This window comes from Periplaneta americana, chromosome 16 (assembly GCF_040183065.1).
Source record: "Periplaneta americana isolate PAMFEO1 chromosome 16, P.americana_PAMFEO1_priV1, whole genome shotgun sequence".
Taxonomy (NCBI): Eukaryota; Metazoa; Arthropoda; class Insecta; order Blattodea; family Blattidae; genus Periplaneta; species Periplaneta americana.
The window spans coordinates 159,170,014-159,193,552 of record NC_091132.1 but is presented as its reverse complement, the minus strand read 5'-3'; the positions used below and the strand labels follow the sequence as shown (position 1 = coordinate 159,193,552).

The 23,539-nt window shown below is 35.3% G+C and overlaps 1 protein-coding gene and 1 long non-coding RNA gene across 3 annotated transcripts in view; one reads left to right on the top strand and one right to left on the bottom strand.

Annotated features, from left to right (window-relative positions):
• Nucleotides 1–18,403, bottom strand: part of LOC138691580 (uncharacterized) — a 30,393-nt gene extending 11,990 nt beyond the window's left edge. For both annotated transcript variants that reach the window (XM_069813688.1, XM_069813689.1), the window contains exons 1-3: nt 16,555–18,403; nt 7,451–7,544; nt 2,607–2,752 (exon numbers count right to left, since the gene is read on the bottom strand). In XM_069813688.1, the coding sequence (XP_069669789.1) occupies nt 16,586–17,953 (1,368 nt within the window). In that variant the 5' untranslated portion in view covers nt 17,954–18,403 and the 3' untranslated portion in view covers nt 2,607–2,752; nt 7,451–7,544; nt 16,555–16,585. The remainder of the gene's footprint in view (nt 1–2,606; nt 2,753–7,450; nt 7,545–16,554) is intronic.
• Nucleotides 1–23,539, top strand: part of LOC138691583 (uncharacterized) — a 32,906-nt gene that overhangs the window by 7,474 nt on the left and 1,893 nt on the right. The window lies entirely within an intron of this gene.

Genomic DNA, 23,539 nt, shown 5'->3' with positions numbered 1-23,539 from the left:
TATTTTCCCAAATTCGTGGGATGGGACATTTTTATAATAATCATCTAACTGTGGAAGTGAAAAATCTTTTGCGCCTATTAATATTAGGATGTCGCCTGCCCCACCCTACAAGTGCCCCAGTAGAAGATTCAGGTGGAGTAATAACAAAGCAAGTTTTTCAGGATCTTGTGGACATTTCTCATGAAAGCGTGAACGAAATCCTTGAGGAAATAAACTCATTAGAAGTGGATACTGATGATATAATTGACACAACAGAGCTAATGAAAAGGGAAGAAGTAGAATTGCTCAGATATGTTGCTGGTTATATTGCTAGAAAATGTAACAACAGAAGTGCTGTTTCGAATGCTAATTCCAGTCAACAATCTCCAGGATGAATAGAGGTCGTTACACGTATTGGACTGGTTCATCCCTCTCCTCAGTGGATGGCAACAATTGAAGAATGTGAAATAATATTTAGAAAATTTCATAAAAAATCAGTCAAGAGTAAAAGGAATGTAATAGGCCGCTTATTTAGATTTTTGAGGACAAAGTTTCCAAATGAAGACCTGGAATTACTAAAGTTATTTAGTAGAGCACGAACATTTTTTAGAAACAGGACGTCAAAAGAAGAAACCGCATGAAGCAGAAGCAATGGCTGCTCGTCGCATCCTTCACAAGACTATTTGAGTCAGTTCAAATTTTGTGAAACATTCTTAAAATAAATTGTTGTATTTGTACAATCAGTGTTAAAATTGGGATACTTTTACTCTCCGCTGCAATTGCAATCCATCCTCAACCATTTCACTAAAATTTCATTTACAAAATTTCATTTTATAATCCTGTATAAAATTAATTATCAATTAGTTTTAGTACACACTCTACTCCACTGTTATTAAGAGAAATTTAATACATTTTGCATGCATCATTTAAATTCTGTCGTTCACCAGTAATATAATTAATATTTTGAGGCTCGGAAACAGAAATTGTCGTGTAAAATAAATTAAATATAGGCTACCTATTGTGCAATGTGTATTCGTTAATAACGTTCTTTAAAATTGGACTGAAATATTCTACAAAGAAACAATCATTGAATTACAAAAAAAAAAAGATGGGATATTGAAGTGAGAGTTCTACCTCTAAGCCTTTACTCCTCCAGTGTGTATGTAACCCAAACAAATATATAAATATAGATCTTTAAATGACTTGGTTATCGTTAGAAAGTGCAAGCTGAGGGTTGACAATGTTGCCATGGTTATGTCACAGATTTACAACCCTCTTGACTGTCTCTTTAAATGCTGTTATGAAGGGACCTGTGAGAGTGATAGCGACCGACAGTTCACCGACCTTGGTTTTTTGTATTAACACCACTGCCACCTGGTGAGTGAAATTATAACTACTTACTCAAGTGGAAGCTTTTGATGGGTTAGGCGATAGACACAAGTCTAGAAAATGGGTCACAGTCCTGCCATCTATCCACAATATGCGGAATCCGAATCACTTAAAGTGAAGTGAGTAGACATTAGATACATAGGCTACATGCTAAGAAATAAACGTGAAGTTCTGTCTACATTAATAATAAGATTATTAGAACGACATAATTTTTAAGTTCACAAATACTATTAATTAATTTTTAGTTTGCGCAATAACTAGATGTGAAACAGGGACAAGATAAAGTTAAACTTCTATCAAGATTAATCCCTTCAGACCTAAATTTATGTTTTAAAAAATTGAAAAAAAAAAAAAAAAAAAAAAAAAAAAAAAAAAAAAAAAAAAAAACTGGTCACATAATTATTCTGGGGATCCAAAATTCCCGAATCAAGTCTTCACAGAAAATCAAAATTTAGGAACAATTTTGACCCCTGGGGCCCCAAAATTTTAAATTTTATTTTTAATTCAGGTATAGAAATGTTTAAAAAATAATATTCTCCATTTCTATGACACTGAATTTTTCAAAATAGGCCTATTTAAAAGTATCGAAAACGTTCCAAAAAAGAAAAAAAGAAACAATGTACAGTATAATGTAGGAACATCAGGCCTGAAGGGGTTAAGCAAACTAACACTTCAATGTTATTTATTTATGCAGTGATAAGAGAAGTTGTGAAACAAATACAAAGAAAACTCGTGAACTGAATATAATTTATTAAAGTAATAACTATAGGACTGATAGAATTCTGAAAAAAAAAGTTTTAACTTCAAGTTTTATATTTGTATAGAGTGGAAGGCACACAGGTATGCATGGGATAATTTTGATTGTGCTACTAAAGCCCCTTGAGTCTTGGTGTTGCCTAAACTCCGAAAGACACAAACCCCTATAAGGAAGAACATACTGTTTTAACATCGTTAATAATCAACATATTTTCACACAATTTGAACGCAGAAACTATCAAGAAATCTCAACTAACTAATTTCAAGAATTAAGAAGAATTGCCCGTTCAAGATGGTATGAACATGCAATAATTTAACATTAATATTTCTCAAAGCCAAAGCCTTACATTTCTAGAGGTAAATAATCTTAAACCCTCAGTTTCCTGCTACTGCAATGTGGACCAGGAATATTTCTGGAGTAATAGTTCATGCTAATTCAATTATTAGACCTAATAAAGAAGATGAAAGCCGCAAGGTCTTACCTTGTTGGCGAAACGTTTAGTCCACCATCATTAATTCCATTGTCTGGAATCCTGATGTTCGACTGGGTTAGTTAAAGGGTCTCACCCCATGGGCTGCAGGTCATTGTCGGCGTTGATGCCTTCCCACCACATGGCTCCTCTTGTTCCTAGAAAATTTCAGAAATGTGGAACAATAAATGGTAAAACTTTAATCGACGATGGTGAAGTTTTAAGGGCTCTTTGTCTCACTTTAGAACAAAAATAAAGTGAGATATCCCATGATACAGATTGACGCAATTAAATTAGTCTTATTCCTGAATGAGTGGATTCTATGAAAGATTGAGAGTTCATTTTCTCTGAAAATGTTCTCTTTCACAAAAAGATGTCTCTGTAAACCTACAATACTGCAAGAAACTTCGATAATCGAATCAGTGAATTACTTGAAGATTCCTGGAATTCTTTCGAAAGTTCTGAAAGACTTGTAAACGCCGCCTAAAATTTGGAATGTAATTTAACACAGCTGGTGATAACCGGCGTAAATGGAGTAGGAAAAGGGACTCGTGTGCTGGGATGTGAGTTTGATTACATTCCGGCTGATTGATTACAATTATGTGCACGTATTTTTTTCTTTTCACGCTATTGCAGGCAATGCCGAAAATGCAGTACACACAGTGGAACTTTCCACATACAAACGTGGAAAGATAAAATGTATACCCTTTCTTTTTCCTTTCCGGCAGCTTGTAAGTCTGTTATTTAACGAGATCACTTAGCGTCGACTGAATTGGTGGAATGAAGATGATATTAAGGCAAAATGAATTCATGATGAGCTACGGGATTACGTGACCCAAGCAAGTGATTAGACCAAGTGGGATACAAGTAGTTATGGAATTCAACACATTTCAATTTCTCAGTCCACAGCGAACAGCGGAGGGAGTTCGGCAGTGAAGAAATATTGTGTAGAGGCATTGACACCGACATCGCGTAGCAGTGAAGATAATAGCCAAGCAGTAATAAACCTGGAAGCAAACATTGAAGAGATCTATAAGAAGTTGGAAACTCTACAGAAGGAAAACGACCTAATGAAAAGTAAGGTGAATATCTGGAAGAAAATCAGAGAAGAAAGAACTTAATATTTTTTGGAATCGAGGAAAAGGAGGAGGAACAGGCATTGGAAACATACGAGATTGTGATGAAAGTGTGCTGGGATTGGTTCAGGATTGATGTGAGTGATGGACAAATAAAAGAAGCATACAGAATCGGGAAAAATGGAAATAATCCTACTCTAGTTAAATTCTCAAGTGTAATGGCAAAAGAAAAAATTTTGAACAAACTAAAGGACTTAATAAACTCAAATATTAGACTGGAACATGATTTTGAATATGAAGTAAGATGCAGGAGAAGAATATTGATTTCTTTTATGAAGGCTGCAAGGAAAAATGGTCATTTCGCTAGATTATACGGAGTCAAATTTATATAAATGGGGAGATGTCTGATGTGGAATTCTGTTTGGAAAATTTGAACCATACAGAGATAGGGACAATGAAAGAGGAGATAAGGAACATTATAATGAAACATACGAAGGGAGAACTATTTGAAAAATTAGAAGGTGGAGAGGTCATCACATAGGAAATAATAGCAAGCGATGGAATGAATCAGTCAGTCAAATGAGCCAGGAAGAGAGGCCAGCGACCAGAGTTTGCACAGTGCAGCAACAGCAGCAGACGAGGATGTCAACAAGCGATTAAAGAAGAAACAAGAGGCTTGCACTAAAATTATGATGACGCCATCAGGCAGACAGGGGAGAACAGAAGGACGGCATACAGGAGCTGAGAACAGCAAAAAGAGTGCAGTGAATCCAGCTGGAAGAACAAATATGGGTCAGCAATTACAAAAGGGATCGACAGATGAAGAAGATACTAAGATAAGAAGTCAAACTTCTGCAAGAACTGGAAGGGATGAAGTAATATTAGGGACACCGAATAGAGTTATGTCAGTGGGAAGAAAATAAGGGACAGAAAAGTTATAACTTAAGAGGTTGGTGCATGAGTAACAAAACATAGGAAAGTGATGAAGTGAAAATGGTATGCATTAGTGACAAAACTTAGGAAAGTGATAAAGTGAAAATGGTGATGGTGACAGAAAAGACAGTAAGGCAAGGGGATGATAGTGAAAAAGGATAAGATACAAGTAATAATCGGAGATTGATAATAAATATTTATTTAGTATTTTTTTAGTATTTAGTATTTATTTATTTAACCTGGTAGAGATAAGGCCGTCAGTAGTGACACAAATATAATTAAAAAAGTAGGAATGGAAATGTAATGAAACTTCTTCGTTTGAAAATATACAGAGTAGGTTAATGAGAATAAGTGGTCAGTGAACGTTAGTGATTCAAGTGAATAAATAAGTTAACAACTATGAAAGAGTTCAACTAATGTAAACAAGTTGGGAACAAGTAATAAGAGGTTGAGAAAAGTGATTGTATTGTTAAATGAGATTAGTTAGAATAAGATAGATAACTAGGAATGGGAAGGGTTAATAGAAAAAGAAGGGAGGGAAACAGAGGTGAGTGACGTAATAAAAAGTGATCTGGGTCATTTATATGTAATAGCCGGATATTTAAAAAAGCGTAAGCAGAATGTTATGATGGCACCATATACAGAAATGTGAAGGGCCATCACGACCAATGTAAGCTGGTGGAATAAACATATCATATCATTTTAATTTCTGTCATCGTTGAGACCACTTCGATAACACTGCGTAACAAATTTTAACTATGGAATTCACAACACATTTCTAGCTTCCATCGTTCATAGCATTCTAATACCATCTTGTATACCTACATCTCAAATGGCTCAACTAACCTTATGATATCAATTTTAAAGTTCATACTGATAATTCAAGACAAGATAGCCTAGAAAAAATATTTTAATAGTACGAGTAATTTCCACTCTGCGCGTATGATTTCTTACTTTATTTCTATGTAATATTGTAACTTTATGAATACCACATCATTAGGCCACAAGCTTGTTCTATAACCTACTGTAAGAAATACCTCGCATCTGGAATTCGTTATCTAATGACGTCAGAGACTGCCGGACTTTATCACAATTCAAAATTAAATTGGAAAATAATCCTGCATATGATGCAGCCATCACCAAGTAACCTAACTTGAGCTTAGTACTGGTGCGTAACTTAAACAAGGCTGCTTTTATACCCCAACCCACTGTAATAATTCATTAATTCATTTAGTGTCCTGCTGAAGGGCAGGTATTTTACTGCAAACTCAGCTTTCTCCAATCTTTCTTATTTTCTGCCTAGGACTCGAGTTACGGAATGCGTGCTGGTTCGAGTCCTCATGGGGGAAGAACTTTTCTCATGAAATTACTGCCAGTGTATGGGTGTCCAGCATCGTGATGCACTTGGGGAGCTATGATAGGCAGCGAAATCCCCTTACTAAACGTAACACCGCAATATGAGAACGTTACAATCATGGGGGACTTCAATTTAAATTTAGTTGACTCACATTCTAGTACGACTAAGAGACTTCAACAGAGTTGCCAGATGTCCCGATTTTCATATAAAAATCCTGAGTCCCGCTTCGATTTGAGGCGGGACGCAAAAAGTCTCTCCTTTAGAAAATTAACATCACTTGTATGATCTTAGTAACTATTTCATTTAATTAAATTACATTTACAATTTTTGTTTTTTAACATTGGAAACAACGAATATTTTGGAAAGTGTAAGGTTTGTAGAGATGAATTCAGTGGTGAATATGATATTTCTAAACATTTAAAAAGAGACGTTCATCAGAAATGCGTGACACAGGGAATGGAAAAAAGCTTGTTGCAAATGCTAAACTCCAGTGATAAATATGTAGGGTCTATATAAACTCTGTAAATGTATACTGTATGTTAAATGATGGGTTTTGAGCAGTAGTATGCCAAGGCACAAAATAAAATGTCAGTTTAGATGTATGTCTTTAAAAACACAGGTAGAAATATTTCAAATAAATTATTTAAAATTTAAGCCCTTTTAAACTTTGTCCCATACATAACACAAAATTACACCACTGGAAACATTTTCAAGCTCCCTTTCAAAATTCTGTACATTTTTGCAAAATTATTCATGGATCTAAGTAATAGAGATTTTGAAGCTTTAAAATGATGTATTACACAATTGTCTTTCACTCATTTTGTCTGGTCTCTTCTGAACAGAAATACTGTGGTTTCACCCTTAGGAAGGAAAGCTGTAGCCTTATTGCTTCTGCATTTAGCCTATTTCGGTAATTTGTTTTCATGGATATTCAGAGAATCCAGATATGAAACTGATATTACATTCCTTTTTAGACCTTTAATAGTATTAATGATATTAATAATAATGAAATGTAATTATTAATATTTCTTTTGTAATATTACGATTAGCCTATATTATATTAATTGGTGAGTTTTCATGTTTTTATTGATTCGTATTTTCGTGACTTTGTATATATTTTGCAGTATTCTCCAAATTTAAAATACTATTTAAATACAATTTACGATTCACAGAATTCCAAACTTTCAGAAGCGCTGCATTGCGCGATTTATTTTGCTTGTATTTATTGATAAGGCAGGTTGGTCAAAAAAAATATCATGTATTAAAACTATAAAACCTCATTGTTCTCAGTGATTTTTAAACTGCGCCATGCGTTTGGTAGTGTTTCTAAATGTGCCTGTCCAATAGAGGCTTAATTTATTATCAGCCCCCAATAATATAGACATTTATTCCTAGAATCGCCATTGCCGCTACAAAATGTAAATGTTTTTATTCCCTACTTATTATTGCAGTTTTCAAGTAGGAATCGTAATATAACTTAGGAAGCTTACCTTTATTTGGAAGAGGTTCATCCTGGTTGTCCCATGGGAATCGAACCGAGCTCTTCAATACATGTACTCTCCATAAAACGTTATCTCTGCGTGCCTTAAATGAAATAAAAAATCATAATGGCGACCCAATATGTCATTTACATTGTTGAAGACAGCATTGTTACACGTTGAGAGATGAATGTGAATTCCATAGAGAATGAAAAAATGGATCTAGTGTAGGAGAGTATACTGAGTCCAATGGGAGGCAGTTATTACTTTACCTAATGAGTAGAAGACAATAAATTGATAGTACTTGGGTCGAGTACTTTCGACCTGATTTTAAAATATAGTCAACTGGCGTCAAGGAAATTTAAATATTGTTTTCATATTTTATATTTAAAACATATTTTTAAATTTTTTGAAGAAATTGATATAACTTACATTTTATGAGCAGTTACAGAGCCACGCACTGCATTCGTGTTACTTGATGTTTATCAGTATAAAAATCACAAATCTTTACTTTTCTTGAGAATATTAATTTCAAAATTCTTTGGCTTGAAGATTTTCTTCCTCTTTTATTAATTTTGTAACTGAAAGGTGAAACTCATTCTATACTATGTTGGCTGTGTTCTCATTATAGTTAGGACTGAATTCTTCTTATACTGTGGTTAGGAGATGAACCTTAATGTTGTGACTGCAGTTAACAAATTATCCATGTAATATGTACAATTCAAAATTTGTTTTGTAAATGGTGTACTTTGTCTTCTAGGCAATCCCTGTTTAGGGAAAGTGTTTGATAATAATAACAATTGAATATAAACACAATTTTTCTCACGTGTTCATCCGTGTATTTGGTTTTTAAAAAATTATATTTCTTTGCATGTGTCTTCATTTTCTCTGGAACAGGTGTAAGAAGACAGTTGAAATTCCACAGTTTTCTCTATCATACTACATTATGTCAGTCATGTAGTAAGACCGTACTGATTGAAAATAAAGATTAGAAACCTCTGTAAGGGTCAAAACTTTTTCAAATAATAATACAATAGAAATAAATTACCTAATTCGACACTGAATAATTGGAATAAATGTCTGTTTCTCAAGTACTTGCTTTAAAACGAATGTTGATAATTAACAGAGTCAAGGGGATGATAGAGGTAGTACCTTTGTTTGGGATCCTCATCTACCCAGGGCTAAGCGGAGGCAATTGCAAGATCTTTTTGCCGAGGATGCTATAGTCAAGACCGTCCATGCATGGCGAAGTGCCACATCCTGCAAGAGGTGACCCTGCTTATACTGAACATGGCAGATGTGGAGTAACAGTCAGCGTGTCTGGCCGCGAAACCAGGTGGCCCAGGTTCGAATCCCGGTCGGGGCAAGTTACCTGGTTGAGTTTTTTCTTCCGGGGTTTTCCCTCAACCCAATACGAGCAAATGCTGGGTAACTTTCGGTGGTGGACCATAAAATAACCATCGTAAAATAACCCAATAAAAAAAGCATGGCGGATCTAGACTTGGCTAGTCGATAAAAAAGCCCCGACATGTAGAACAACAACACATGGTAATCCGGTGAGTTTTTTGGCTGGTTGATAAACCTGTGAGATATTCTTATGCATTGGAAAGATATCTACAAAAACTCAGGTAAACATCTGAAGAACCAGCGATCTCCCCAGGGAAGTCCAAAGGCGAAAATCCGGTGCCTAATCGGGAAACCAATGCTAAGGAATGGTAACCCCTACAGCAGAGTCCCTGGCCCTCCAGGTGGGGGGTTGGTCGTTAGGCCAGCTACCTATCACTGTAAAAAAGAATTTGCTAAAAAGTCTCAACAAACGAAAGTCAGAAGGAAAAATGGAATCGGACTAAGGCGAAGACAAAGGAACACGAGTAAATTAAATATTGGAACATGGAATGTAACTGCTCTTCTAAAACCGGGAAAAATGCAAGAACTATTAGAACAAATAACTCAGACCAAATTAGACATAATAGCATTGCAAGAAATTAGATGGAGTGGAAATGGCATAATAAATAAAAAAGATTTTACCCTATATTATAGTGGTTCAGATAAAAGAAAAGGCCAGCCTGGTACTGGCTTTTTAGTTTAAAAAAAGTTACAAAATAACAATGGATTTTAAACATTTCATATGTCAGCAAAGTGTGTCTCCCATGATATGTAAAAGTGCCGATGGCAACATATAAATGCAACCAACTGAGGTACTGGATAGATGGAAGGAACACTTCCAGACACTCCTTAATATAAATACTAATGAAACAGAAATAACACAAATTTTAGGAATGGAAATAGATACTGATCAACAAGTATCCTCACCAAGTTTTAATGAGGTATGTCATATAATTAACAATCTGAAAACAAATAAAGCTCCTGGATCAGACAACATCCCACCGAATTTGATAAAATATAAGGGAAGAATGCTCAAACAAGAACTGCATAAATTGATGACAAAGATATGGGAAGAAGAGAAGTTACCAACACAATGGAATGAAGGAATCATCTGCCCAATCTTTAAAAAAGGAGATAGATTAATGTGTATTATGTTATTAAATATAACATATAAAAATATGCCATTATATTAAACCAAAGACTTGTTAAAATAATAGAAAACAAACTGGATGACTATCGAATGGGTTTCTGAGCTAACAGATCAGCTGTAGACAATATATTTATAGTTAGACAAATATTTGAGAAATGCCATGATTTTAATATTGACCTATATAACATCTTTATTGGCTTCAGTAATGCTTTTGATGCAATATGTAGAAACAGAATTATTGAGTGTCTAAAATTTTATGAAGTACCTAATAAAATGATACGATTAATAGCCCTAACATTAAGAAACACTGAGGCAAAAATAAAGATGACCAATAAGATAAGTGAAAAGTTCAGTATTCGAAACAAGGTGATCAGCACTCAGCTGCACTATTTAGTTTGGTTATAGACTTTATATTGAAGAAACTGGAGATGAGGGGAAACATTACAACAAAATTAAGGCAATGTATAGCTTATGCTGATGATATAATAATAACAACTGCAAGAACAAAACCGGCTTTGATAGAAACAATTAACAATCTAAAAGAACAGGCAATGAAATATGGATTGATAACACTGTGTAACAATGATTTTGTTTAAGTTAATTTTTTTGCTGTTTCTAATTCAATATGTTGCAAAACACAAGAAAACATCAATTTCCCATGTGTGAAATTGTTTTTAGAGATATGGCATCGATTTTCTTAATTTCAAGAAAATATCTTCGTTTTGTACAATATAAGTGAGTTTACAATAATAGTTTTTCCTATATTAAGGCAGAAAACATATACAGGGTCTGAGCAAATGTGCAGAAGTTATGTAAGTACATTAAAACATTTACACGTCATAAAAATGCATACACAGTGTCTAAATATGTATTTTTTCCTACTCTCCCTTTTGTAGGTTAAAACACTTACACATCATGGAAAGATATTCACAGTGTCTAAAAATGTGTTTTTTTTTCCTACTTTTTCTCTCGCAGCTTACATCAGACTCTGATCAACCCCAGATGTAGTCGCCACTATACTGTACTTGGTAGTCCATCTTTTTTTTCTAACAGTTGTAGGTCCTGATGGAATCTTTCGCCCTATTCCTCTGAGTATGCATCCATGTGTGACTTGAAAACATCTAGATGCGACTGGAGGACATGTAACTTGAGTGACTTTCTTCAACCCATTGCTTTGTAATTCTTCAGAAGATCCTACACCACCTCCCTGTAATTGTCCACTCTACAATTACCCGGGAAACCTTTCACTATATCACGGAAGCTTTTCCAGGTTCCCCTTTGTATAGGTAGAAGTTTCACAATGAATTCATCATCGTGAAGTAATTTCTTCACCAGGGTGCCCACAAAAATTCCTCCCTTGACCTTCACCTCTGAGAGTTTGGGGAAGACAGATACTTAAAGATATCTGAATGTGTATCTAGTACTTTTACAAATTGCTTGATGAGGCCAACCTTAATGTGGAGCGGAGGCATCAGAATCTTGTTTTCCTTCACAGAGAGTTCCCACCTGTTTTTCTCACCAACCACACACTCCGTCTTCAATGGCCATTCACTGGTCTGAAAATGCCTGGCTATATCCCTGCTAGCCTACAGGCAGAGAAAACAGGTATATTTTGTGCTTCCACCTTGTTGTCCCATCAAAGACACAATCGTTTTTAAGTCACTAATTACATTCCACTGTTGTTCTGCATAGTTAACTATCTGCAGAAGCTGCTGGACATGGGAGTAATCTTCTTTAAGATGGGCTGAATGAGCAATTGGAATTGAGGGACACTTGTTGCCATTGTGGAGGAGGACAGCTTTCAGACTCTTCCACGAACTGTGAATGAAGAGCTGCCAGTCCTTTGGATCATAGGGAAACGCTATTTCTTTAACAGGTTCCCCACATTGTGGCAATAACACAGTTTGTCAGCGAGAGTGAAGTATTGCGAGAACGTTTGGTGACACTTCCTCTTGTCCGGATACCTTGCAGCTCCAGTCCAAAATGTTCCACTGCTTTTAATCTCGATGTTAAAAGTTCTGCACAGAATTTTATTAATCCTAAGTCCCTGATTAAATCGTTTAACTCCTTTTGAGTGGGAAAGTGAGGTGTAGCCTCTGCATCCTCTGAGAAGTCCTCTTCCTCGCTGATACGATTCACTATTGGAAAAGTCAGGAGGAGAAACCAGAAGCTCCTCGTTGTGTGCAATAGGCCTGAGTGATGATGGTAGGCCTGGATATTCGAACACATTGTTTTCGTACCTCTTCTGTGATGGGATAAGTCAAAAACACAGAAATAGCAGATATTCTGGTGATCTGCTGGTTCATACCAGATTAGAGGTATACCAAACTTCATTCTTCTGCTCTCTCCTCTGTACCAGGCCTCGAGAATGAATCTACAGCTCCTACACACAACATGTGGTGCCCAATTTTGTCTTGGTCACCCATAGGTACGCCGCAATATGACTTGTAGGCTGAGCGGGGTTGTTGGCATACTTGATTCTGTTCTTCAGCACTCTGGAGGTCAGGAAGACCCGCACACGTAACAAAACCAGTCTGGATCATGCTTACAATCACTGGGAGACACCATCATTAATCAACCTTGTTTGTGAAGCAGTAAATTGGATTAACTCTATAAATATAAGTTGAATATTACAAAAAATACAGAAGACGTGCTAAGCAAATATTACGTAAACTATTAAATTACATAATTGACCACTAGGAACAGAGAAACGATTACAAGAAGGTAGAAGTACCCAATTTATCTTATTTGTGATCTAATTTATCCAATAAATGAATAAAATTTACTTAAACCGAAAGGTTTTTTTTTGTTACACAGTGATAATTAATGAGAAGAAAACAAAATTCTTAAAATGTAGCACAAAAAGAGAAACTTTAGGAGATTTTAAAATAAATGATAAAATGATTCAACAAGTACCTAGTTTCAAATATCTTGGATCAACTGTTAATAACAACAACACCATTGAGGAAGAAATAAGAGAAAGAATTGTAATGGGAAACAAAGCATACCATACCAACCTGCAGTTATTTAGAAGTAAATTGATATCTAAACAGTCCAAATTTAAGCTATACTGTACTACAATAAGCCCTGTAGTAACTAATGCCAGTGAGACATGGGTCCTTAAAAACTGCATAAAACACAGACTACTAATTTTTGAAAGAGTAATATTAAGGAAAATTTTTGGTCCAACTAATATGAATGATGGTACATGGAGAATTAAATATAACAGTGAACTGAATGAGCTGATAAAGAATAGGAACATAATAAATCATATAAATCATTAAGATTAGGATGGTTTGGTCATATAAATAGAATGGAGACTGGTCAAACAAATATACAAATATATACAAATATATAAATATACAAATGGAAACCAATAGTTAACAGAAAGCAGGGTAGACCAAAAAATTGATGGGAGGATGATGTCCTGAATGATTTGAAATTGATGAAGGTGGAAAACTGGACAAAGATAGTTGGAAGCCGTAAGGAATGGAAGAAAGTTGTTGAGAAGGCCAAAACTTTCACCTGAGAGTTGAAGAAGAAGAAGAAGAAGAAGAAGAAGAAGAAGAAGAAGAAGAAGAAGAAGAAGAAGCTGATAATTAACACTGCATTCTAATTTTCGAAGTTTACATTATTTGGAAAATTCATTAATTTCAACGAAAATAGTGCCCATTCTGGAATCGAAGAGGATGTTGATGAAATGCAATTATTTTTTCTTTCAGTTATAATACGTTGTCCTTTAGTACACTTATTCATTTTATACAACTTTTAACACTAGGCTTATCACTTAGGGATACAATAATAATTACTTTCACGTGTTAATAGCACAAGGAAAGGTTGTCAGATCGATGTCACAGTTTTGTATGGGGATTTGTTTGGAGAAAATACACAAAAAATAAAACAACCAGTGTCTCAGCTTTCTCTCCCAAAGGTCCTAGTTTACACGTAAAAAATAAAGTATGAAATACTATCGGATGTTCTTGAGTTGCTGTTGCATATTCATACAGCAACACAGACTGATGTCTTCGATCTCTGTAACCGAGTTTACAATACATTATATTATTTTTTTGTTTAGATATTATTAAGCCTATTATTTTTTACGTATTATAATTATTATTTGTTGATTTTATGGACACAAACACATCGTCTGACATTCCGATAAATGTGGAAACTGTCAATAAAGCTGTTCTCACAGGAGCGGCGCGATATTTTCAAGGTAAGGACATTATGTATCACTACTTTTTAAAATTACCATCATCATTATAATGGTTTTTCGTTTCATGAAAATTTGAAATCAATTTTCATTCATAGTAGAAATACACTCATTAAAATAACAACAAAATTAACTAAATAAAACATAATTTGAAAGACTACTAATTCGTTAGAAGCACAGAATTTTTTTATGTTATTTATTTTAACTACCAGATCGGCATCTAAAGGTGGGACTGATTGAAGACCTCTCCAGTGCAGAAGTAAATTTGCAGTCTTGACAAGTGACAAAGCCGTAAATTTATTCATGAACACTCTAGAAAGTTTCAAGTTCGAAGATACAGAAGAATTAATCTTCGATGAAGCTGATCCTGAAAATGATGCAGAAACACGTAGTGCTACCTCAACAGAAGAGAGTCATACCAAGTCTAGAAATCTCCCGAGATATGCGTGGATACCATTGGACACAAAAATAAAAGTGGCTCACGAGCATTCGAATTGGAGTCTGCATGCACTGCAGCAACAGGGTTCCCATCTGTTAAGACACAAGAGACTTCTTGCATTGTGGCGAAGAAACACTGAAATGGGAGGTACGTGGTACAATAAAATGGTGATGATAGACGTGGGTGTATGACAGATTTGTGGAAGGAATGAACAAGTGACAATCAAGAGACTGCAGGAGTGGGCTTTAGCAGTGGCCTTTCAATATTGGGGTTCTTCTTTCGACTCCACACAAGTTACAGCTGAGTTGTTGCTTTTAAGAAACGACATAAAATAGGCAGAGAAAAATACGAATCTGGTCTCTGCTCGAGAAACTTATTCGGAAGAGGAAATACTGCAGTCAGCAGATTGTTTCCAAAAGCAGGCATCCACCCTCATTCCACAATTTGATCCTGATTACATCATTAATACCGACCAGACTGGATGCACGTATCAGGTCAACGTTAAAACAACCAAAGGAGAAAAACAAGTTGTTGTTACTGTTGGCGCCCTGAACAAAGTCATACATTCGTATACTGCACAATATGCAATAACATCTTTGGGAAAAGTTTTACTTGAAGTGTTATTGTGTATGGAGGAACTTGGAGGTAAATTTGGTCTAGAGTAAGTGCAAAGGTTAATGAATTACAGGAGGAACTAAAAAATGTGGTTGTTACATGTTCAATTTCAGGAAAACTGACTTCTCCACCTTTCGAGAAATTTTTGGATAGGTACAGTCCTCCAGTCATATGTGAAACAAAAACAGTTCCTTCTTATGTTAGATTCATGGGTGGACAAACAGTACAACGAAAAGTTTGTTAATGAAGACAACCTGCCAAATGTACTACTCTAAATGTACACCATTATGCCAGTCATGTCACATGTATTTTTACAGGGAGATTAAACAGTTTACATATCTATTAGAAAGGAGTAAAAATATCTCTTGCCGGGAGGATGAAATAGAAATTCATTCCCTTTTACATATCAGCTGTCGTCTCCAATTTTTAAAGACATGCTACTGTATGTATGGTATGCAAGTAAGTTAGTAGCGGAAAGAAAGCTTGTCTTGAACATCAAAGTCATGTGCTTCTGAATGACGTTAAGAGAAGCAAATGTGATTGTGGAATGATGAGCTTCACGAGGTGTGCCTGGTACAGGAAGTGTATCTATTTTACAACACTTATCGTCCACAGTTCTGTAGTGAGTGCACCATTACAAAGGACCAGGAGTAGGTGAGTCCTTTCATTAATTGAAGACTTGAAATATAAAGGCTCTAAGTGCCATAATCATGAATTTGAGGAAAATGAGTTTTAAGTGTACTAGGTAATTAAGAGTACCCATGAGTGAAATTACGAAATTCTAAACTATAATAGCTAGATTTTTCAAATTTATACCATAGGTGTATACTAATGCAACTAAAGAACTCACAAAATTTTGTCCTTGTAGCTATCATGGTTCACAAGTTATGGGCAAATTTACATTTTGGGGGGGGGGGCGTAACTCAAAAAGTCCCTTGCGTAACAATTTTATTTTTTTTTTGGTCTCATATTATGTGAATAGGTTCACCATACATATACTTCTTCAAATTGCTCTGGGTTTCAATGTAGATTCATTAGTTAAGCCTCTAGAATTTTTTTTTAATTTTGTATATTTTTTTTTTTCTTAAAAATAAAAAAAAATAATAAGAAACTGAAAAAAATATATATATTAAAATTCTATTCACAATAAAACCCAGAGCAATTTTTATTCATTACATATCTGTGAACTTAAATACCAAGTTTGAACTGTCTATCACAAAATCTGCATCGCAAGGAGCATTTTATAGGAATGAAAATGCTGAAATTTTAAAATGTGAGAAAACTGCAATGAAAGATTTGAATACATTACTCACATTAAATCCTCCTGGCTCATAGGTTGGACCCTCAGATTTCTTCTTCTTCTCCTCTTCTGCAATTTTTTTTCATTTTCCTCTTCTTCAGCTGCTCCTTTTCATCTGTAGAGCTTCGTTTCTTACTCTGGATGATACGATTGGTGTCGCGTTGTACAGAAATTTTTCTTGCACAGTCCACTACTATATCACCTCTCACCTCATGTTGAAGTTCAAGTGATTTGACACTCCCCATGTTGAACTCACTGATAGCTCTAGTCACTGCCAAATCCAATTTGTTTTTAGAAACAAATACCTCTTTAGGGCATTTATTCCATATTACATGATGGAGAGACTCGTTGGCATTTTGAGTTTTTCCCTTAGCACACCTCTCCAGTAATGTTGTAGCGGCCAGTCTCTGATAAATGGGCATCATTGTTACAGCAATATTTTCAGACAATATGACTTTTCTCTTGGAATGTGTATCTACACATCCCTCCACAACCTGCCTGTTGTACCAGCACCATGAATCGATTCCTTTTGGACATGTCGTATGCTGTGGGTTGTCATCGGTGGAAATGTAATGCCTAAGTGTGGCATAAATGGCATTTTTCATGTTTTCCACATCATTTATATTGTCTGCAATGGCCTTCCTATAGTAACTAGTGAGTTTCTTGATCATTGTTTCCTTTAAACTTCCCTTTTTTTTCCTTCCTAAAGTAACACCTTTACTTCTCGATTCTTTCACAAGCTTGCGAAGGGCAGTCCCTAAACGTTTCGATACATGGTTAATACATTCTTGTTTCACAATAGACATGTCAGATCCATAAACTTTAATTTTATTTAGATGTATATGAGTCTTGGCATCTCCATCTGACAACATTTCTGTATATCTAAATTTTCTGTTTTGGACTGATCTTCGCCACAAAATTTCTGCTGCATCTTTCTCCATTGCATTTGAAGATCCATTGTAATTTTTCTGACAATGTCCTTTTTCTAAATGATCTTCATACCATTTTCTATATTCCTGACTATTAGCCCCTAAGCTGTCTATAGCAGAAACACACATCCCACAAAACTTGGAAAGTATTTCATAGTCTAATACGATACCTGTCATAACATCTATGACTATGCCTATTCCATGGTTTGAGATGTGTCCACGTTTATGGAAAGTGCCATCATATGAAACATAAATATCAATTACATCTTTGTCTTTCAATGAAGGATCAGACTCTACGTAAGCAGTCCGTACAACTTCACTATTTAGAGTAAAGAGTTCTGTTTTTAGAACCTGTCCATCTTGAACTAACCGGTTCAACAGTTCTGAATATGGTCTTGAACCCATTGCATTCATTCCCATACTCATTGAAAATGTTTGCATGGCAGCGTGCCCCTTTCCCATGGCTAAAAAGGAATCTACCATCCTTTTATTCACATCAAAAGGAGCCCTTTGAGAACTATCACTTCTTATCCTTGGTGATGTGTATATCTGTGATGAAATGTTCTCACAAGCAACACATTTCACAATTAATTTTGAACAAAAACCTAAATTTTCAGTTATATCAACATTTATATTGTGTGATTTACAAACACCACATAATAAACCCTGAAATAATTGTTTCCAAACACTACTATGTACAAGTGTGTAAGCAGCACTGCACCTTGGCTTAGGAATATTATTTTCACTGTCATGAACATTTTCTTTCTGAGTAGGCCTTAATGTATACAATTTTCTTTCACTTGCTGTAGGCCTATGTGACACTGTAGAAAAAGAATCACTTTGATTTGAGCTATCAGGTTCAGTAGAAACACTTACTACGATAGGATTTCCAGGCAATTCACATTGTTTTTCCCTGGTTTTATAATAATTCAACTTGCCTGCTTTTGTCTTCTTAGAAGGACGCTTTTTTGAAATTCTATAACTAGTTCTTGGAGATTTTAACATTTCCATGGTCAATAATAATAATAGGCCTATATTACACTAACAGAATTGACTAAAACAACTGGTATAGAATACAGATAAGCCTACTTTCACTCACTAATAACACGTTTTGTAACCAGACACATGTACACATCAAACACGTGCATGTACAAAAAAACAAAACAAAAAAAAAAAAACAAAACAAACTCCATTTTGATAAACAGGAACATAATAGGTCAACATAAATAATAATGTACTAAAATAATATTCATAGACTTCATAGAACTATATAGGAATAAAATAATATTTATTCTAAGTATTGTAATGTCTCTGTGTTGTACTAAAACATTATAGGTAATAATTTTGTTTTATAAATATTGTGTACTATGACTCAAACAGTAGTTGTAGACTATGAGAAATTTTAGAGACAAACACCAGTGAACGTATGGAAATATCTATCAATCAAAATAGCGCGGTATATTAAAACAGTCAATGAAAATGCAAATAAATCCGAATTGCCGTGTACTATACACAACTGGGCGTGTCGCAGCAGAAATTTAAAACACCACCAGACTTTTAAATTGGCGTATGGACTTTATAAATGGCGGTACCGTACATCTGTTGCTATTTTTTAATAGAGGAAGGTATGTAGGATTTTATAATGCCAAAAAACAAAATTGTGATTTTTGAGAGATTTTCTTCAAAATTCACTCATGGGTACCCTTAATGGTCATAATTTCAGTATTAATGTGTTTTAAGCATAGTATGGAGCTAGTGTCCAAAGGAACTTACAAACGTAATATTGTAATAGTATGAAAAATGTACTGGAAGTGGAAATTTAATGAAAGGCTCTAAGTTCCATAGATCAGCAAAAAGATAGTGAAGAGGACAAACGAATGAAACAAAAATGGTTAATTGTTCATAAAGTAAAAGTTCATTCTGTAATGCTTCTGTAAAATTGTTTGTGGTCATAATTTGTCAGGTACTGTATCTTTTCAGTCAAATTCTTCTTCTTCTCGGTTAATACCTGGATTTTCTTCAGAGTTAACGAAAATATTTCAGAAAATGTTCCTCTGCAAACTTGCACTAAGTCACCTTGCCCATCTGGAACAGTGTAATGAATAGTTGCTTGTCTCCTGTTCTGTGAAGGGTCATGGTAGGTACCATGACGTCTTCTTTTAACATGTGATACTTGCGTCAGCCCCATCAAGTAACTCCCTCACTTTTCAATATCTTCCAGGTCATAAAAATCTTCAAACAGCCCTATCTTGTGTTCTTGCATTTATACTTGCATGCACACCGACTCTGAAAGGAAGATGGAGAATCCTGTGCACTGTACCTCACTAGGTCTATCAGTTTTTTTCTGATGTCACAACCAACCTAATTTAGTTAGACTTTAATGTTGCTTTCATGCAAAAAGAACAAGAATAAACAGTCTGTCCAGGTATGGTGTAGGTTAGCGATCAGTAATGAGACTAGCCTCCTGTGCTGGACAAGCTTTTGCAGGAACATGTTTATTATTTGAACTTATGTATTCATTTCCTTCATTTTTCAGCTTTTTTTTTTTTCATTTCAGCCGCAGTACCTTCACCTTTAATTCGTCGTTTCTTTCCACTCAGACTGTTACAAACATCTGCTGCCTGCGCCATTTAATCTAACTATGAGGAGGAAGTGCGCACAACATAGAGCCTTTCATAACAGCAGCGGCAGTTAAATCGCATGCTATCTGTCAATTGCATTTAGTACTACATTTTCATTCGTGGCAGTTCAAGTCTTTTATACATTATTGGGCTTGGCATATAGATCCCATTTTGCACACAATTTCAAAATTCCTTATTATGGCACTTAGAGACTTTTTTATTTCAAGTCTTCAATTAGTATAGCATGCTTCTCTGTTTCTTAAAATGTTTTCTACATCTTGATTACACAACTTTTAACACTATATCACTTTGGGAAATGTATTATGTGTCTTTCACGTGTTAAATTTAACACGTGAAAGACAACATAATACGTTTTCCAAAAATGTTTTGATTAGAATCCTTGAAAGAACAATGTAAAGCATTAGGTCTACTTCTGACTCATCATGGTATTGTGGCAGCTATGCCTCGGAACAGATGCGGCATGACTTTCATGAATTGGTCTGCAGTATGACAGTAGCTACGTGGGAGTATAACCGCAGTCTAATTACATACAGTCACGAAGCTTGAGATGATTTTTGCATTTCTCGCGATACAATGCTCCAAGCAGTTAGCAACTGAGAGTACTAGGAACAATAATCTGTGTGATAGTAGTGATCCTAGTGGCTAGCAACTAAAGTTCTACTGTCATTGCATGCACATTCCCTATGTATTGAGCTTCGTGACTGTATGTACTAGATTGTGGTATAACTATAACTGACAATGAGTCTATGCACTCAAGAAGGGACTATTATTTTGGGCTTATCTGGATCACATGAAAGAAAATGCCGAAACATGTATCCCTTGATTTTTTTATTCTCTATCAACTAAAAATAATCCAAGTTTCTGCAGGATGTTAAATTATTACACTTCCAATACATATGAATATTAAAAATTTGCTCTAATACAGTACATTTTTTTTTCCCAGGAGAACTAAGACCTATTGGAGAGAACACTGAGACACGAGTCTTTATATGTTTAGTGTATTTTCACCAAAAAAATCCCCATGCAAAATTGTGACATTGTTCTGATAACTTCTCCTTGTAAGTTTAAGAATTACCTTAGTTGACTAGTTTTGGCTTGGAATCCATCTTCAGAACTGCATTGGTCCTCGTGGTTTCAGGTATCTTCGCCCCCCCCCAGTGGGGGTGTGTTTGTGTTGTGCAATGTGAAGTCAAATAGTGTGTATTCTGAAATTCAGTTGTGTGTTGAGGATTTGTTGCGGGTGTGTGTTTGTGTACCTGTATATTTGGTATTGTTCTAGTGTGTTTAGTTCCTGGTTTTTCAGTTGGATATGTAGAATTTCAATGTCTGTGTATATATTGCTGTAGGAGTGGTTGGCATTCATGAGGTGTTGTGCGTATGTGGAAGTGTTATGTGATTTGGTTATGGCTGTGATGTGTTCTTTGTAACTGGAACGTGTTTCAAATGTATTCAACTACGGTATTCTTAAACTTAGTTCTATTAACACGTGAAAGTAATCATTATTGTATTCCTAATTCATTTTATTTTTTTAACAAAACAAAATAATGGAATTTTTATGTTGTGCTAGCTGAAAGCACCTGGCGTTGCCTGAAAATATCAGGGTTGACCGGTTTTTCTTTTTGCTTCTATTTTTAATTAAACTGGTTGTTAAGACTTTCCAGAAATCTCGGAAACTCTTTTTAATTTTAAAATTAATATTTAAACACATCAATGACAAGATAATAAGTCTTTACTATGGAAGAACCTGTAAGGAGTCTCTCCGAGTGCTACTGACAGAATAACATGATGTTACTGGGGAATAACATTTCTAATTACAGTTGAAAGCAGAAGTGTTTGCGAGCCCCATCCAGAGTTAATGCTTACAAAGAAAAATTTACAGATCTCCCATTACCCCCAAAGCCAATACTCACCCGCTGGGGCACGTGGGTTGAAGCTGCTCTCTCTATTCAGATAATTTCAATGCAGTTAAAGAATTCGTTGGTGTGCTAAATCCAATTGAAGCCTTGTCAATTCAACGTTCACAGAATATTTTAATAGTGAATATTTGCAAAGGGAGTTGGCTGTAATCAAGGCACATTTCAAAGTTATACCTAGCTGAAGTCATATAAAACTTGAAAAATATGGTTTGTCTTTATATGAATCTTTATCAGTCCTCAAGGATGTTTAGAGTATATGTCAGAGTGCTCCTTTAAAGTAGGCCTATGTTGAAAAATTTAGTGATAAATTGTGTGCCGTTTTAGGGAGAAATCCTGACAAAGTTTTAAGTTCTGTGGATAAATATCTTCAATATGAAAATGTTGTGCTTCCAGAAGAAATTTCGCCAGAGCTGGTAAGTGCTTTCAAATTCTGCTCAATAACATGAATGGTCCTTCTCAGTTCTGTGATAAAGGTCATAAACTTACCCGAGCATTTGGAGAAAATAATCATTGTGTACTGCAAATCAAGTTACAATAACCAGAATGGTGTCTAAGGAAGAATGTACATCATAAGTAACAAAATGCATAAGCCTGAAATTAAAATTTTTAGTGCATGTTTAACACATATTTTCGAAATGGAGCATATTTTACAGATTTTGACAGCATAAATGCATGCATATTTTAGATATTTTTAGTGCATATAAATCCGATGTCTATTTATTACACTAAGAACAAAAGGTCAACTAACATGTATATATGACATGAAAGCAAACGTGCAAAAGTTTTCATTTAGTAGATTTCAATATGCACTCCGTTCGTAGCTCTGCATATGTGTAACCAATATTCAATCACTTCCCATGTGCATGCCATCATGTTGGGAGTTATGTTTGCTAGGCCTGCAAGTATCCTTTCACATAGATCATTAGATGATGATGGTCAGAGTACACAACATTCTTAACATACCCCCACATAATGTATAATGTCTGGACTTTGTGGTGACCATGGGATCAGCCCTCCTCTTCCAAGCCATCTGTTAGGAAACCATAAGTTTAACGCTGTGCATTTTAACCATTGATGAATAGTCTTACCAGTTAGAGCAGTGTTGAGATGTGCAAATGGTAAGCTCCGTCATGCAGCAGGAAGAGGTAGAGAGCATACCCGCTAGCAGACCATGGTGCACTGTGTTCTCCGTGGGTAAGAGATGCTAGCCCCAGGGTGCTCTGTGCTGACGACTGCTGAGTTGGAGCATCGCCACAATCTTCTCGACGAAAATTTCGTTGAAATGTTACAATTGACCGTGTTTCAATCATCCAAATTACAGTCTGTGCTTTCTGCTGTGGTGTTGCCATTCTGACATTTCTGTGCATTTCGAACTGGCAGCTCAAGGTCAAGCAATGGACTGCATTTGTGATGTGCACTTACCCCAATCTGGCATAGCCTTTCACACAACCCTAAGCATACTTAATTCCCCTAGAGACTGTTGCCCCTTGAGAAAAAATTTTATTTCTCAA